Below are 18,714 nucleotides of genomic sequence, written 5' to 3' on the forward strand. Positions count from 1 at the left end.
GGTTCTCACCCATAAAAATACGTGGAGCCATCGCCGCTTGGCTTTATACTCGGAGCTTCAGAGAAAACAATATATACATCTAAACCCTTCTTTCTAAACTTAACAATCCTTTCTCAGCATTACAACCGTGAACTTGACATGAGAAAAATACATAAGGGGCGGTGATGAGTTAATGCAGCTCATTGTGTGTGCTTCTCTAAACGTTTTTTTTTTTTTTAAAAAAGCTCACATTTGCTGGGGCATGGTGGTACATTCTTTTAATGCCTTTGGGAGACAGAGCAGGTGGATCTCTGAGCTCAAGACCAGCCTGCTCTACATAGTGAGATCCAGGCCAGGGCTACACAGTCAGACCCTGTTTCAAAAAGGGTGGTGGGGGGGGGGGGGCGGAGGCAGAGCATAAATTCCAATCATTCACTCTGAAGATCCTGGCGGAATGGAAAATTCACCACGGCTGTCATTTGCATCTGTTGTGCGCCCTCATGTAAGCCTTACAGTTGTTTGCGTGAATATGGAGAATGAATTAAATGTATGCATAGACATAGCAAGAGACTTAGGTAAGCTGCTGGCTCGCAGACAAACGGCACAGACAGACAGACGGTGAAGCACAGCTACAGCTGTCACTCGTGGTAACGACAGGATCCGATGGTGACAGCAAGATTTTAGGTTCTGGAATACACAGACACAAGGTCTATAATCTCCCAACTAGAATGGGGGCGGGGGCGGTAAGGTATCAGTTGTCCGGTGCCTCTTTTTTCCTCAGTCGTAAAATAGAGCACCTAATTCACAGTACTAGGAGGAGTCAGTGTGTCTGGAGAGTGCTTAGGCGTGGTGGCTGGCCGTGGATATCCCAACAAAAATATTCGCTGCCTATGTGGTAGTCACTGATTTATCTACCAGAAGGGCCTGTGGAGATAAGTGCTCGCCCACAGCTTGTGGAAAGCCGCACCAGGATCCAAATCCAGATTCCCATCAAGTCCTTGCAGACCAGGGTGTCCCAGCTTTCCTGTTCTTCTTCTGGAAGAAAGCGAAGGGCAAAGCTAGAAGCAGCAGGGGCACTGGTTTCTGTTTGCAGCTGAGGTCCTTTGTGGCGCCCACATGCCCAGAAGGCCGCCTTCCCCACTTTCCCCATCTTACCTGGATCACTCCTCCCCCTTCACCAGCTCTTCCAGCCAAAAAGGCCTCTGGCAACTCCAGCATCTTCCCCAGCCAATCCATCATCACTGTCTCCAGCTCTGTGCATGCTGGGCTTGCAGCCTGCAGTGGGGGTGGGGGAAAGTGAGGCCCTACTCCGCCCTGGGGCAGCTGGCCTCTGCACAAAACGGTGACACGGGAAAGCATTGTTTCTTTAGTAACTTTTATTTGATCAATTTGACAAAAACTTCACTTTTGTTTTTGTCCCCCGAATTTACTCTTGGTAGGGGGAATTAATCCCTTGGTCGCTGGGTTTTTTATTTTTTTATTTTTTTATTTTTTTTTGAGCACGTCTTCCCACATTCCTTTGTTGAAACCTGAGCCCTCTCCGAGAGTATTGAGAGGTGGGGGATGTTACGGGTCAACCAGCCTGCGTGGCTCCTTGGTCATGAACTGATGGAAAACGGGAAAACGGGTCATCTCAGGAGTGGACTAGATGGAAAAGAGGATGTTCACCCAAATTCTTGTCTGTTTCATGCAAGCCTGCTGCTGGCTGCAATCACACGGCAGGCTTCCTTGCCAGATGCCGGTAGCATGTTCTTCACACCCTCAAGTAGACTTCTAATGTTTATAAAGGATTTGGTCTATGGTATTTTGTTCTCCCTCAGCAAATGGATTGAGACAATGCTGTGTTCTCATTTCCCAGAGATCTGAAGGAGCCTTGGGGGTTAGCTCTGCCAAGAGGCCTGGAAGCAGGGCCTGGGCCTGGCAGCACTGACAGAACTTTACAAGGAGGAGATTTCTCTGCTCTTCCTCAACTCCTTCCAGATATGACACAGGGACCCATGGTGGGTAGCTCTCTCCGGGCTCCTTCTGACTTACCTCACTATCCCCGTCCCCTCTCCATGACAGAAGGTCTCAGGGCGTAAGCTGAGAACAGTTCTTGGCTACATCAACCTCCCCATCTCCACCACACACACAGAACCACGATTCTTTACGAACTAACGCTGAAGCAAGGCCCCAGATACTGAGGAATTTGGGGTCGACTCTGACTGAATCCCAGATTAAAATCTCCCAAACTCAGATGGGCCTCAAGTGCCTGAACTCAGTCTCAGCTTCTTTCATTCAGATTGGCACAAGGAGACTAGCAGCACCCTTGTGAACCTCACTCCACCATGCCTGCCTGCTGTGCATTTTGAGCTTGATCTATAATAGAATCCAGCGAGGTCTACTTAGACCTTCCTCTATGGCTACAAGTGAATTGTAGCATACAGGACTGAGCCAAGGAAATGGGCATCGGCTACTTTCATCTGCTAGGTAACACCAGGCAAGTTACTCGTCTTATGTAGTCTTTTAATTCCCCAGTGACTTGGTGTCTGTCCTCTGGCCTCTCATTGCACACAGAAGGTGACAGTGTACTCTTAGGTCCAGGCAAAGGTGAAATGAGTCTCCACTTTCATTTGGGTCTGTACCTAATGAGCACAACGTGGTGACCAGAGTACTCTTGCGTTCTGGCATTGTGACACATGGATGACTAAAGGAATTGAAGACTTTCTCGCTGCTGGTCAGATGGTCATCCCCATCCTGGTGGGCTCTACTGCAGCCAGGATAATCTGAACTCCAGGCATTTCCCATTATGAACCACAGCCATTAAATAGTACAACTTCTGAGACAGGGAGGCAGGCATTTCCTTGTTCGAAGCATGAGAGACAACTCCGGAAGAGCAGATAAATCAGAGGTTGTTGCTGGGTCTCCAGACAGACATGCGGAAGCAGCAGAACTATCAGTGAAACCTGCCTCTACAGCATCTAATTTCAATACCCTCAGCCTAGGCCAGGCCTGTCCCTACGAGAAGGAGGCTCCAGTTGCCTAACAGAAGAATGATGATGAGGGGGGGCCTTCTTAACTCTTCCCATAAGCTGAGACTCCCACTTGCTCCACTCCTGAGGAGCCCAGCTTGAAAGAAAGCAGGTGCCATGTGGTGAAGCAGCCAGCTCAGCTGGACTCTGCTGGCTGCTGAGAACCATGAGATGTCCTTCCTTCCTACATCCCAAGTCCTCAGTCAACACTAGTCAATAGGAGTGGGCTCTGATGCACACACAAGGGGGACACTCTACAACTAGAGAGTCAAAGATAGTTCTAGGCTTTGGGGAACTCTTCATAGTGTGAGGAGCCCCAGAACCTAAGAGTCAATGGCATCTGCTTCGAATCCCTCCAGAAGCACATAGCTGGGCCACAGAGAGCAGGAAGACCTCGGCTGGATACCTTCAGAGTAGGAAACTTTTTAAGTCTTTGCTCCATGTAGGGCGAGACCTCACACAGGGAGGGTTGAAGGGCCTGCAGGCAGCCCTAAGCCTGTTTCCAGACACTTTTGCTCTGCCTGCTTGCCCATCAGATAGGCTGGGCAGTAGCCTGGTGGGGGGTAGATGGAATGAAACAGAGGTGGTAGCATTCTCAGACTTCGGCGTGCATAGAAATCTTCTGGTCTTAGGGGAATGTAAGATCCAGCTTTGGGCTGCAGAAACCTTGGATCAAAATCAAATGCTTATAAAAAAACAAAACAAAATAGCCCTGTGTGGATTCTCTTCTCTTCTCTTCTCTTCTCTTCTCTTCTCTTCTCTTCTCTTCTCTTCTCTTCTCTTCTCTTCTCTTCTCTTCTGTTCCGTTCCTCTCTTCTTCCCTTTCCTCCCCTCCTCCCTTCCCCTCCTCTTCTCCTCTCTCCTTCTTTCTCCTCCCACCCTCTCTTCCTCTCTCTCTTTCTCTTCCTTCTCCCTCCTCCCTCTCCCACTTCCCGTTCAGAATTTCTCTTCCCTTAGAAACACCCTCCTGAGAGCCCAGACTCTACTCTCCACAACGTGGTCCTGCTGCCTACAGGCGACAGACAGAGCCCCCTGTTTCTGTCCCGTGTATAAAGGGATCACCTCCCCATGCAAGCACAAACCCCGCCACAGGGTCTTGGCAATACTCACCCAGGAGAAGCCAATGCAGCCAATAGCCCCACACAGCATGTCTGCAAGCATGGCTGGGTACGAGCTAGCCGTGGGGAAGTAAGCGAAGAAATAGGGGCTGTGCCAGTGTGTTACCTGTGGGGAGGCAGAATAGTTACTCTGGGCCAGAGGAGTCAGGCTGCACCCGAGGATGCACATAGAAGACAACTTGGACAAAGCTTATCAAATGTAAACGTCCCACACTTTCCAGCTTTGCCTCATCGCCACGGTAGTGGACAGACCCCCTGTTTTCTACTTGACTATTTTTGCTAGCCAAGATGAAGATGCTTTTTTCACAAGATATCAACTGTCATAACACATGAAGTCTCTAGGCAGGAATGATAGCAATACTGCTTCAGGTTCTTGCTGGGTACACTGGTCAGAGAAAGTGCTGCACAAGACATCTGAGATCCTAGGGTAAAAAGCTTGGCTTTCCCAAAATGGCTCTAGCAAATTCAGTTGCTTTTGTTTATTTTTTATTTATTTATCTTTTTGTTTTTAATGCCCATTTTTTTTTAAAAAAAAAAAGGATTTCTTTAATGTGGTCCTTTCCCACTGGCAAATCAGCACCCTTAAGCGGAGCTGCTACCTCTGTCTCCCACAATGGCCACTGCCTCTCTCATCTCCTCTAGCCCAGAGGGAGCAAACAGTTGCTCCATGCCAAGCCTGGAAAAGGCACAAAGGAAAAGCTCAGGTTGACCAGGGAGGAGATGCACTGAGGTGGTATTCCTGGGAATCCCAGGGATGATGGAAACCAGGGCAGTGGTGAGGACACACAAACCAGGATTGGTTGATGGGTGGAATCTTCCCCTGCAATGTATGTGCTACAACCTTATCGCCAGCCCCAAGTGACAGTATTAGGAAGCCTTGGTGAGGGACTTAGGTCATGAGAGTAGGGCCTTCGTGATGGAATTTGGGACCTTCTAAGAAAACATCAGACTGACCATAGCTAACAGTTCCAGAATCTACGGAGGGCAACAACACTGTATTTGTTTGAAAAGTTCCAACACTTCTACCCCCACCTCAAACTTTAACCAAAAACGTGTGCTTTTGAAACATTGAAAGTTGTTGTTCTGATTTGTCGCTGGCTAAAGAAATAGTTCTCGCTCCAAAGTTCAAAAGGCTTATACAGTTCTGATCCAAAGATCCTGGAGAAAGGGTCTCCTCCTGATTCCCCAAATCCAGGAACTGGGTTTCTTTCTGCATTGTTAGGCAGCGAGACCATCTCTAGCTTTCTCCTCCAGATTCCAGTCAAGTAAATCCTTCTTGTCACTGATTATAAAACAAAACTCTGCTGAGCCTTAGGATCTCTGAAAACAGTGTGATTTCTGTATGAAACAGCTACATGAAATCTACCCTCCATTATCACCAGACTCCTGTGATGATGATGCTGTGCACAGTCTTAGGCTGACATTCTTTAAAATGATAGATTTATTTTTTTTAAAGGATGTGCCTGTCCTGGGGAAGAGATTTCACAAAGTGAACTGGGGGCAGAGACATAAAACAAGCACTCATTCTTCACCAGGGTCTAAGGAAAAATGATCTCTGAGAGCAGGAGGGGCCGAGATCCTGTTGCTATAGAAGCTGGGAGCTCAAATCGCTCCGTGTAAACATTGAAGGAAAGATGAAAGGAAGGGTCTGCAGGATGCGAGGAGCCTTGGATGTCAGGAGCAGGAGGAGCTGTTGGGAGGAACAGGCTAAGTGTGGTGGTGGGAGAGGAGGAAGAGGAGAAGACCAGGGAGCTAGCTCCTTACCACTGGAGGGTACAGAGCTGCTCGTGGTAACCTACAAAGCCCTCATCGGAGCCCAACCTCTGGGTCTTGAGAAATGTTGACGTCACCTAGTCCATGTGTTTTCTTATAACATCTGGCTAGGGTCCAACTCTCAAGAATCCCCAAAGCTCCACACGTTAAAATGCCAAGGTGGCACTATAGGGAGGTAGTGAGAGGCCTTTAGGTCTGTGGTGATGAGCCCTCAAAGACTGGTGGTCCCCATCTGGTGGTTCCCTCCTCTTTTTCTGGGTTACTTTCCAGCCATGAGGTGAGTAGGTTTCCTCTGCCCTGTGCTTCTGCCACAATGCCCTGGCACACCACAGGCTAAAAGCCATAAGACCAACGAGTCCTGGTTGAACTCCCAAAGCTATAAGCGAAAATGGACCTTGTCCCTGTGTGTTTGTCGTCTCAGCTGTCACAGGGTCAGAGAGCTGACTAACGCGTTGCCATTCTTCATAGTTTTTGCAAAGATGTAAACATGTCTTTTCTCAGTAAAACCGCATATTAGACATTTACCGGCCAATATGTGGCACGAGGAACCCCGATTATGATTATAAAGATAACCAACCAGGATAGCTCATTAAAAACTGGAAGATTCCAGTAAGGCGCATTACATGCCTGTCTCCAGGCCCGGGCGTGGGACAGAGCCAAAGGGGGATAAAAAAAGTGAGAGTCAAAGAAAATCAGGGTTAGCAAGAACAGGAAGGGGGAGGGAGGGAGAGAGAGAGAGAGAGGGAGAGGCTGACAGTGAGTCTCAGAGGCTCTGGAGAACTTCACAGGCTGAGTGATGTGTTCAGCAGAGCAGGAGTGGGGCCCATGAGGCTTTAGAAAGAAAAAAGAAAGAAAGAGAGGGGGGAAAAAAGAATGTTCAGATAAAAACCAAAACATCTGTAGTGGTAACGTGCTTGTCTTCACGGAAATGCCTTGAGAAAGTGGAACTTGCTAGAGGCCAACAGAGGAAGAGGCCAAAGACTGCACGAATGCACCGGGCCAGAGGGCACAGCTGGAGCCCAGGGCCTCAGTTTCTTCCAGGTACCTGGAGGGCTCCACACTGCCTGCGGCTCTCTCTCCTCACTACCCGGGGCTTGAAAAGGCTAGGGTGATTCTTGACTGGAAGGGAAACTCCTCTGCCTTGCTCTCTATGACTAGCCAGAGCAAGCGGACTGGATAGTCTCACACCGACTCTACACAACCCAGAATTTTCTTGTAGCTGCAGGTCAGCACAGGGCTAGCACCAGGCTGCCTGAAACTGTCACCCGGAGAGCTAAGCCCAGAGCACTCTTGCTCTGCCCAGTAAACACTCCTACAGAGAGCAGACCCCTGCAGGGAGCCTGCACATTTTGCAGGCACCACACTCCTGGATTCCCCCGTGGCCTGACATTTGACTGTACCTCCCTGCACGTGCTTTGTGCTGACTGGCTTAGCTTATTTGTTCAACTTGTAGGCCAGAGTCAGAATTTTTAATTTTACTCAGAGAACAAATGGCAGGGGAAATCTCCCGAAGACGAAACTTGACAGGGGCTGTGAGAGGTGTTCTGGAACAGAGGCGCTGAGGCTGAAGACTAGCTGCCTCCCCAGAGCCTCCATCTTCTGTCTGAAAACAAGAGTGAGTACCCGCTATCTCAGCTCCCCCTCCCCCACCCCCTCCCCCACCCCCCACCCTGCAGATCACGTGTCTCTTTCTCATTCCCCTTATATCCGCCGCAGCCAGCTGAGTGCTGGGGAAGGGGGCAGAGGCCCAGGTCAGACTTTACACGTGATTTGGTGATCAGGGTCAGACTTGCTTGGTCAGAATCCTGTTAATGAATAGACTTTCAGGTAAATTGCTTGATGGGTAAAGTAGTACTGTGGAGATACGCCACTGAGGTTCGCTGCAGCCCTTTGATCCCTCTCTATCAGGGATGCTCAGCCATTCTGTGGCCTTGGGCAGAAGCAGTGGACATGGCCCGTGCCCAACCAAACTGAAGAAAATGTTCCCTCGGTTCAGTACATGAAAGTACCGTTGGACAGACGTAAGAATGCTATAAGTGCCTTTATTTCTTTATTTAGAGTAATTAATTAATCTATTTGCAATCAACCACCAGGAGCTTTTTTTTTTCCTTCATAGGATAACTAGGAACCAAGTATGGTGAAGCAAGTACTGAGTTTGGGGGGCCTTGGGAGAAAACCCTCACTCTACCTTTGGAACCTATGTAATTTGGATGTATTATTGACTAGCCCACGAGAGCTTCATGGACCACCTAACATCTCTAAATCTCAGTTGTCTTAGCTGACACTGAAAAAAAATGGTAGGCATTTCTCTTGAACCTATCTGCTTCGGTGACCCCGTGACACCGGAACTGTAGCTTCCAGCAGTGCTATATTCGCACAAACCCAGCCACCATCTGACCTCATAGACATACTCACCCCTGGCATGATTATCTTCTCAATGTCTTTGATTATGTCTTCATACGCTTCTGGTTCCTGGGGGGCAGTGGTGGGGATCAGGGGCCGAAGGTAGCCAGGCTCCACGTCAGGGTACACTGGGCGTCTCTCAATGCCTTCCAGATAGTCAGCTATGTAATCTACCATCTCCTTCCCTCTCCTCCGGAATTCGCTCGAATCCATGTTGAAAACTGAGAAGAGAAATCAACCCACAAAACTTTACGTCTCTGAACCAGAGGGGCAGGACCAAGGGGCTGTGACTACATCCTAGAGACCACTCAGCAGCCCTTGCTTTCTTCCACGTCTAGATGAGACAGACAGGCCACCGGATCCACCCAGGGCAGCACATTGCTGATTCCACACCTCACAAGACACTCAGTGAAGACCCCGCAAGCACCTTCATCATTTTATTTATTTTTATTTCAGTAAAATGCGAGAAGCACACATTCATGGATCCTTCCAACTTTAAGGGCAAACACAGGCCCATATTCTGATTGTACCCTTTGTTATCATGGGAAAGAGCCTTGCACTTTGAGTGTGCCCCCCATCCCGTCAGCTGAGATGAAGATAATAATGCCAGCCCCTGAGGAGTGGGTGAGGGCATGATCACTGTGTGAGCTCAGCCCAGAGCCCAGGACAGCACAGCCCTGGCCAAAGTTAGAGATGTCTTTTCCTGGCATACCTGGGGACCAGCACCTTTGCCTACAACCTGCTTTTTAGAATGGTGCTTTTTTTTGCATCACCCACGCCACACACACAGGCAACTATCACCAACACCGCAACAACCTGAGTGACGCTGGCTACCACAGTATTTTCTCCACGGGGCTTACTGCGACTTACTAGGGCTGAGGGTCACGACACTTTGGCAGTACATTTTGAGTGTCATTTTAAACAGTAAAATCACTAAGAAAAACAATAACAACATAAAGGATGTCGTCAAAACAGATCGTGAAAATCAAAAAAAAAAAAAGAGGACTCGTATTTACATCACAGGAGCTCAAACACCAGGCAGAGTATAGCCTTGCCCAACCTCAGAGGGATTGTGTGCTTCTGATGATTCACACAGTTCCCATCTCTGCACTTGCTCAGGAAGGCATAGTGAGCCTTAACCGAGGATTCAGATACAAGTTAGCTAGCAGGAGAATCCGAACATCTGGAATTTATGTACAATAAAAACCAAACGTATTTGCAAAACAAGAAAGATGGACAACCCCCCTAGAATCCTATCATCCCCAATTGTAACATGTGTCTTTCCTGAATAGTTCCTAAATTTGTGAGAGACAATTGAATGCTAAACAAAGGATACATTTCTAAATCCCTCCCTTAGTCCAGAGCTTTGTAATTGAAGATGGATTTTCCATCAGAATAAGTACTGGGGATGAGTCAAATCCATTGTGATTAGCAATGGGGCTGACCTTCATGTCATGTTCCCAGCACTTCTCCATGCTCCCCATTGTCTGGGATGGGAGGGGGGGTAGGACAGATTTTGTGATGTTAAATGCATTAGAAATGATTCATCAGACACTTTTTTTAAAATGGGAAGACAGACTTTTTATTCAAGAGTATTGTATAGGGGAAAGAGTTTGACCTCAACTTTGAAATACCAGGGACAGATGGGGAATTGTAGCCAAAGGGGATTACTCAGGGCTCTCCAGAGGAGTGAAACCCACCATATACATATACTTCTAACTACAAAAGGGAGTTTATTGGATTGACTCACATGCTCAGAGGCTGTTTATTTCCACAATGGCTGTCAGCAAGCTGGAGGGAGGATTGGAGAAACCAGTTGCCACTTAAGTCCAGGGAGCCTTGGGACAGGAGAGACCAATGATGCAGTCCCGGTCAGAGGTCAAGGTCCTGAAGGTGCTTCAGGAAGTCATTGGGTGCTGGGACTTACTGAGAGGCTAAAGAAGCTGGAGCCCCATGTCCCAGGTTACAGGAACTGCAAAAGTCTATGCCTGCTGGGAGAGAGCAGTGGGGCTTCCTCCTTCCGCCTTTCTTCTGACTTTCACTTCCTCTAACCCAGCCCATTGATGCTGCTCAGACTCAAAGCGAGTCTCCCTCAGCTTACTGATCACCTCTAAGGTTTTCTGGTAAGGCCTTTTCAGAAGAACCAAGAAATATGCTTCCCCAATTTCCCAAGTATCTCTAACTCCAACCAAGAAACAACCAGGGACAACCACGACAGCAGCTGGTAAAAACCAGTGGGTAAGAAAAATTATTGAGAACATGGGAGTTAGTTTTGGGGCTGGGAGGGGTAGCATGCTCGATCAGATATCAAGGGTGGAAGAAGATGAATCTGATTAGATACTAGCAATATCCACCCAGTAGATTTAGCCGAGCTTCTTTGTCAAACTAGGTTTAAGCCGACTACGGTTGTGTTAGGCGGTAGCTGGTTTCCAGAGACAACCTGCCTGATCAGGATTTTCCTACCTCCAGTGTTCTCCCCTAAAGGGACAACACACAGGTACAGACGGCCCAGCCCCCATTTCAGAGTTATCGTTTGGGTGAACATTTCAGTCATGAGTGCTTGAGAGCCGATGGTGCATAAGATAAGATTTAAATTATAGCAACAGCAAGTGCTAAACTAGCAACAAGAGGGAAACCATTCTGGTAAATGTATTTCAGTTCTGTGCCTTCTATACACTGTGACTGGGCTATAGTTGAGGAATGTTACTGTCATTACCTGCTTCCTGTTCTGTTAGTGGGAAGGTGTGTGTGTGTGTGTGTGTGTGTGTGTGTGTGTGTGTGTGTACGTGTGTGTGTGGTGGGAGTGGGGTGTGGGGTGGGTTTCGGGGTTGATGCTCAGGGTTAAGGGCTGACCTGCTCAGGCCCTGACTTGGCTATACACTAATACACTACATGAGTTGCTGACGCACTAAATGAAAAATTTCTCTGCCCTGACAAGCCTTTCCGCCGACGCAATAATCCAAATCAGACCAAATAAAACCGAATTAGAAAAAGCCCAGGTTTAATGAATATAAATGCTCCCGGATGACTTTCCAGCTCCCCAGAGAGGAGATGGGAAAGGAAGATCAGAAAACCACGTGTTTGTTCTCTGGGAGGCAGTTTAAATACCCTGTGGGTGTGGTCTTGAGCATCTCTGGGGAGGGGTCATCATTTGGCGGGGCTTTCTCCGGGGTGGAGTCTGGACTGAAGCAACTCCGAGGGAGAGGGGACTGTTTTCCTTAACTAAAAACAAAAATTAAGATAATGATAGTGCTGCCATAAGAATTTCATTGTGGGGCTGGAGAGATGGCTCAGTGGTTAGGAGCATTGCCTGCTCTTCCAAAGGTCCTGAGTTCAATTCCCAGCAACCACATGGTGGCTCACAACCATCTGTAATGAGGTCTGGTGTCCCCTCTGGCCTGCAGGCAGAATATTGTATACATAATAAATAAATAAATATTTAAAAAAATTTCATTGTGAATATTCAATGAACACATAGCAAAAGCTTTGAACAGTGGTACGAAATAATCACTCAGGAATTGTCAACCATAGTAGCGCCCCGTTGTTTGCCTTTTCATTTTCTGAGGTTTCAGTGACTTGCAGTCAACTGCAATCGGAAAACATTAAATGAAAACTAGGTAAGATTTTATTCTGAATAACGGGATGGCCTCTGGGCCTTCCTGCTCCGCGTCAGCCAGCACAGGAACCATCGCTTAGCACAGTGTTTCTCCACTGCGTATACGACCGGCCTGTTAGCCGCTTGGGAGTTATCCGACTGTCACAACATAGCAGCTCTTTCATTCCAGCGAGCCTCGCGCTAACACAGTAGCTGCTTTGTTGCAAATTAGGTACCCTTAACTTCTTTCTGTGCCTCATTTATTCAATGAGCTTCATCCCAGGTGTGTGTGCACAGGATACATTTCTGTCCTGAGTTTCGGGTAGCCCCCCCGGAGGTCTTGAACTGTATGTCTCTGTGAGTGACAGGCAACTACTGTCATAGCTTTTCCTTACGATTCCAAAGCCTACCTCCGCTACTCTGCTCCTGCACATTTTTGTTTTACGTTAGAAAATCCTAAAAGTAGAAAACATTTATTTTTTTTTAAATCATTTCTTTAGGACAGATTTTTCTCGAGATATATGGCTTTAGTGTTTTTTAAATTATACTGCCAAATTTCTCTGAACACATGGCTTTATCAAGTTACTCTTCTAATGGGGTGTGCGGTACAGTCTCTGAGGTTAATTTTAAACTTTACCCGTCTCATAACCATGAATGGTTCTCTTTTAATGTTGACTATTAAAATCAAATAGTGTTCTGATGTTTCTTTGACGTTTGGATTTCTTCATTTATGAATTGCTTATTCATTATATTTTTTCCACATGGATATTAGCCATTTTTTATTTAATTGCAAGGATCCTAACATATTAAAAATTCTACCTTCGTATCTGTGATATGTTTTATGACATTTTCCTCCTTTAGGCCTGTTCTAATTTGGGATGATGACTTGCAAGAGTCAGAATAAAGAGGCCTTATAAGAGCTTTAATTTTTTTATGGCAAAATCTCACATATTTCCCTTTATGATTTAGACCTTGCATGTGATTTTTATAATCGCCTAAAAGGGACCATTTTTTGCAGTCTCTGTCCTACTAAGGGGGGTTGCATGTGTTACAGGAAGCTGAAGTCTCGAAAAGAGAAGCCGTACAAAGTTGCGAGAGCCCCCCAGCCTCTCAGAAAAGCAGCAGCTGAGCCTTTCTACTGGGAATAAGAGAGTTTTATGGACAAAGCAGGATGTGCCAGGGAGAAAACAAACAAGCACGCCCCAACTCACTATGAAAGGAAATATTCCTAGTCAAACTGTAATATAATACCTGGTTATTCTTTTCAAACCATCTTGTCATTTATTTGAAGATTATTTCCCACTGAAACCTTTACAGAAGGTACTTAGGGCACAGCCTCAAGAGACTCTCACGCTCATTTTGGAGCTGTCTGATATTCACGGCTCCAAGTTGGGCAAATATTAGCTGGAAGATGCAGACTGTGATAAGAGCAACAGCCTAGGCTTCTCCAGACCCCTGAAAGGCTTTCTGTTGACACAACCTGATCTGTCTCGGCAGCAGCTGCACCGCATGGGTTTTGCATGGAGCCCCTGTCATCGTTGGTGCATGTGTGGTGAGCCGGCCACCTCCCTGGATGCTTTATTATAGCAGTGACAGTCAACACAACTCCATCCCCATGGGCGTCAGGGATATATGAACTCCCCCTGAACTCTCGCAGGCCCCCCAGTCAACCCTCTGTTAAGAAGTTATTATTATTGTTGTAATTTGTCGTTCTACCACTGCCCTTTGGGAGAATGAATGAATAAATAAATGAATGAATCGGTTTGGCCTTCTAAATATTTTATTTCTGTTCTTTTCTATATTGGATCCTACCCTGCTTTTGTGACAACTTCAACACCAGGTCACCACATCTCTGGTAGAGAGAGTCATAGCAACTGAAGTGAGGCCCACAACCACAGCCTCATCTGGCCTTCAATTTAAATAATTTTCACCATGCCCAGGCTATAGAGTCTCTACTATCTGCAACTTCACATACTGGAGTTCTCTGCCATAGCCACTTTCTCAGAGCTCCATCTGAGCCCCTGCTGACATTCTCACAAGTTGTCGGGGATAGCATAGGAATTCTGCTTCCATGGGACCTTGGTGGAGAATTGCGGCTGGAAACCTGAAGCTCATGTCCTACCACGGTGTGTTCCAAGGAGAGAGCTCCTGTGTGCTCAGGGAGGACAGCAGAGTTCCGAGCACCCATGCGCATATAGTCTTCCTAGCATTTCACATTTTCCACACTTCTACCCAAGACCATAACAAAGTGTCTAGCCATGAGAAATCTCTAACAATCTGAAGAACGACTATCTGACGCTTCACCTCACAACAGCAACAAAACGCCATGTCCCCTGAGCCTTTTTCAACTCTTAAGATGCTGGCAAAGTGGCGTGTTTCTAAAGGAACTTTTGGTGAGTATTTTTACTAGTGACTGCGGTGCACAGGAATAGGCAGAATTGGCTCAAGAGCAGCCTTGGTATGCGCCAGTGTCAGGCGACCCAAGGTCAAGGGTACTTCTTTAGTTACCATGGAGCCTTCAACCTTCAACCTTTCTAAGGTTTCCTGTCAGCTCCTGCAAAGGCAAACAGGCATGAAAGCACCATCAGGAGAGGCGTCGGCAGGATGAAAAGAGGGCACATGCTGAGTGCCCGCTGCACAGTCCACACTCAGGAAAATCTTTTACTAGTAATCAGGCAAGTATTGTGCAGAGGAGGGGGGGACATGTGGGAATGCTTTCCTCCCCTCTCCTCTCTCCTCCCCTCCTTCCCTTCCTCTCTCTTCCCCTCCCTTCTACTTTCCTTCCTTCCTTTCCTCTCTCTTCCCCTCCCCTCCTCTCATTTCCTTCCTTCCCTTCCTCTCTCTTACCCTCCCCTCCTCTCCTTCTCCTCTCCCCTCCCTTCGTCTCCCCTCTCCTATTCTCCCCTTCCCTCTCCCTTCCTATTCTCTCCCCTCTCCTTTTTTTCTTCCCCTCCTCTCCTCTCTTAATCTCGCCTCTCCCCTCTCTTCCCCTACCCTCCCTTTCTCTCCTTTCCTTCCCCCTTACCTTCTGCATCCCAGGCTAGATAGGGGCTCACTTACATAGCCCAGGGTTGGTCTTGTAGTTCTGATCTTCCTGCCTCCACTTCCCAAGTTCACAAACCACGTCCTATTATACAATACACTAGACACAAAGTTGGATGTTCCAGTGTTTTAAGTCAAAGGAAAATCACTGAGCAGAAGTGCCTCGTCTTCTGGCTTTAGGGGCCACTCTCTCACGTTATCTCACTGCGTTTCTGCCCTACGGCTCACAAACTTCCCTTTATGGGACTGAACGCCTGCTGTTCTACAGCCACTGTTTTCTTTCCAGTCTTGAGAAGAGGGCTGCACTGACCACAGATGTTCTAAAAGGCAGAGCAGGGGAATATGGAGCCAGAGTGTAGAGCTCAAGTCTCTGCTGGTTTGGGTATTTCTGTGAGTGACCTGTGTTTCTGGCCACTGGTGATGTAGGAAGCAAAGAGCGAAGATGAAATCATCGTCCCACAGTCTCCTGCGCAGGCCAGTGACCTAAGGACCGCCCACTAGAGGTCTTGTCACCTGCCAATAACTCCACTCTGGGGTCCAGCGTAACAAGTGGATATTGGGTGGACGCTCCGCTGTAGCAGAGAGCTTTGTCAGGATTCTTGACAAGTAAGGGTGAGGCACAGAGAGGCTGACTGCTAGCAAGGTCCTGTTTCAGCTGAGCTCTTGCTACCACAGGACTCAAACCCAGAGCATCCTGGCAGCTGTTGCAAATGCCCCTTACTTGACAACCCCTAGAAAAGTGACCTAAAAGAACATCAGAACTAGAAGCCCAACCATTTCCTGAGCCTCAGGGACAGTCATGATTCCCAAATGCCTCTCAGGGCACCTAGAATAGCAGCTTCCAAGGCATCTTAGTTGGTGAGAGGCCATGCTCATCACAAAGGGAAGCAAGAAGTTAGTGGGCTTGGGTAGCGCTCATTGAAATGTAACCATAGTCAGGCCCTCACTTGGGTCCGTTTGTGCTATTGTAGAAGAACATGGCAAACCAGGTGGCCTGCACTCCACAAACAGTGGTTTGGCAAAGTTGCAGAAGCTAGGATTCTGAAATCACGTTTGCTTTCTGGTGAGGTGCCGCTCCCAGGCTCACACTGCTGACTTCTGACTTCTCCTTGGACAAAGAAACAGGGGCTCAATTTAGGACCTCTGCAAGGGTGTCCCTGCCATCTTCCAGTCTGTATCCTTTTGAATAGGGTGCCTCATAAGACTTCACTTCCTAATATCATCAGGTGCTGTGGTAAAACTTGAACATAGGCACATGGATAGTATAGGTCACAGTCCTTTGAACTCTGCTCCCAATCTGTGAAACATCCACACTCCCAAGTCCACACAGAACTCTAATGATGCCACAAGATGCTCAAAGCCTGCCAGGGTGCCCTACCCTTGCCCTTTTGCAGAGGTGACAAGGGCCACCATTTCTTTCTCATTTCCTGTTTCATAACAACCATGCTGTATCTAAGCATTTCCCTGGCTGACAATGCATAGAGTTTAAGTAACGATTTTCAGCCATGTTCTCCCGGGGAAATACTGTTCCTAATCATATCTCTGTCACCATACTGTGTGATGCAAGTTAGAGAAACCTAGAAAAATTCATCGCATTTGTGACTTTAAAAGCAAAAAGAGACTATTGGGGACAAAGACACAGCCTTTTTTTTTTTCTTTTGCATTTTTTTGAACTTTACAATTTGCTTTCTCCACACATTGGTGTGCAAAAACAGAACACAACCGAAACTGAGACCTCAACATTCCTTTACTCTCATTCATCCCCACTGACCAGCAGGCATCTGATGTAAGGGATGGGACTGCCAAGGGTCAGATGGGGTGACTGAAGCACCATGGGGCAGGTGACACCATCAAGGGTGTCCTGGAAGGATATGAGCTCCTGCCATGCACAGAACTGGTGTGAGTTATACAATTCCTTTTGCATATTACTTAATTCTTCCTAGGAAACCAACAACACCACAGAAAGCTTCGCTCCGCATAAGAACAATCCAAACATGCATCTCATTTAGCTTTTCTCATCCACCCAAATTTCAGATAAAAACATCGAAGTCTTCCTGCTTTTACTCATGTGAACTACTTTTTAAGATTTACCTAAGAAGCATCAGGTGATCTTTATTGAACACTCCCTCCTCCGCTGCTATTTTATTTGACAGCACCCCCAAGAGTTCTTTGCAGAAGGAATGCTCCTCCCCCACTCTGTGTTTTACCCTCCATTCGTCCCCCCTCTTTTTTTTTTTTTGCTTTTGACCCTGAAGTCACATCAGTCGTCGATGAAAGATCACAGGCTACTTGCCTTTTCTATAGGCCAGAGACTCCTCTGACCGTGTTCCAGTGGCTGCCTCTTGGTAATTGTCTCATATTGGTTTATTGTCTTTGCAAACACAGACACCTGGCATTGTGAGTCTATTTGGTGCCCTTTGGTACCCGCTTCTGGTAGTCTCAATTTTCCCTCACAAATGAGGTCAGTGGTAAACACTGACTTCTCGGTTCCTCATTATCCCTTGTATTGCACAGTTGCTGGCCTGTCACTGTGTTGCTAAGAACCCTGTATTTCAGGCTCTCCCACATTCAGCTCTGGGAATACATTGACATTTGGTTGTCACATTCTATTGTCCAAGAAACCAAACAAGTCAGTATTTCTTAACCTTCTGCTAAGCGCACGGTATTCACAGTATCTTATTTAATACCCAGTAACCCTGAAAGGTGAGGATTATTACTAGTGCTATTACCAAAGTCACACAGCCAGCAGGAGGGCGCTGTCCTCTTGCCTTCTGAAACCGGCCTCTTCCCAGTAAGCCCTGTCTGGACGTTCCACACTCCCTGAAGGCTGAGAAGCACAGGTGAACCCCAACAAGGTCTCCTGCCAGGACTGACCCCAAGTGCAACCGCGGGGGTCCTGCCTATGCCACTACGGTCCTGCTTCTCCCCACACATTGGAGATGAGAAGAGAAGCTTCAGCAAGAGGGTTGAGTCACCATGCTGCCCACCCTCCTGGGTGCATCTCCATGGGAACTGGCTAGATTAACCCTGTTGTCCTTCATTCCCTCCATTTGCACAGGGCTCTACAGAACAGTGACATTTCCTCCCTTTCAGAAGTAAGACAGCAGCTGGCTTGCCTACACCTGCGCAGATCAAAGGGGGCTTGCACACATGGACCTAGCCCAGCAGCAAGGCAAACCCAGTTCCTTCCCACCTCATGTCACCAGGCAGTGGAATTTTAACCTTCCTTATGAACTTGCTCTACTTGCTTTAGAGGTACATCTGTGCCCCCTGAGGGTCTTCCTGCCAAAATGCCTATCAATGGAAGAGAACATTAGAATTGTTCTAAAACGCCAGTGAGCATTGCTTCCCCGACACCTCCTTAAACTTAACACCAGACCTAAGATGAGTTTGTAAAAGTTCAGGTTAGAGCCTTCATGGTAACCAATAGCTCCAAGAGCAGGAAAAAGATGGAAGCAGATCCCTGAACATTTCTTTGGCTGTGTGGAGGCTTAGAGAAGAATTTCATTTTCCTTATCTTATTAGCACAGCCCCTGTGTGGAGGCCCACACGCCATGTGCCCAGGGGGAGGGGAAAGGATGCTGTCACAGAGGACAAGGTCATCTCTCTCTGTGGATACCCAGATACCCCTCCCTGGTTAATTCTTCATTGTCCTGGGACATCCTGATCCAGGACTCTGCAGGCTGTGGCCGAGCTCGGGGTGACCCTGAATGAAGTCTGTTTCCCTCTGGCACCCCTAAAAGTTCCAAAAGCGGCCAGCTTTCCTGAGATTGTCACTTTTGCTTTGATCCTG

The 18,714-nt window shown here is 47.5% G+C and overlaps 1 protein-coding gene across 3 annotated transcripts in view; it reads right to left on the reverse strand.

Moving 5' to 3' along the window:
- Positions 1-18,714, reverse strand: part of Ddc (dopa decarboxylase) — an 88,251-nt gene that overhangs the window by 60,598 nt on the left and 8,939 nt on the right. For 2 of the 3 annotated variants that reach the window (XM_038323391.1, XM_038323400.1), the window contains exons 2-4: positions 8,297-8,505; positions 4,101-4,214; positions 1,135-1,254 (exon numbers count right to left, since the gene is read on the reverse strand). In XM_038323391.1, coding sequence (XP_038179319.1) covers positions 1,135-1,254; positions 4,101-4,214; positions 8,297-8,505 — 443 coding nt within the window. Of the gene's footprint in view, positions 1-1,134; positions 1,255-4,100; positions 4,215-8,296; positions 8,506-10,034; positions 10,123-18,714 lie in introns of all 3 variants that reach the window. The other variant, XM_042054788.1, reaches the window with a different exon arrangement.

The sequence above is a fragment of the Arvicola amphibius genome, chromosome 1 (assembly GCF_903992535.2).
Source record: "Arvicola amphibius chromosome 1, mArvAmp1.2, whole genome shotgun sequence".
NCBI classification, from domain to species: Eukaryota; Metazoa; Chordata; class Mammalia; order Rodentia; family Cricetidae; genus Arvicola; species Arvicola amphibius.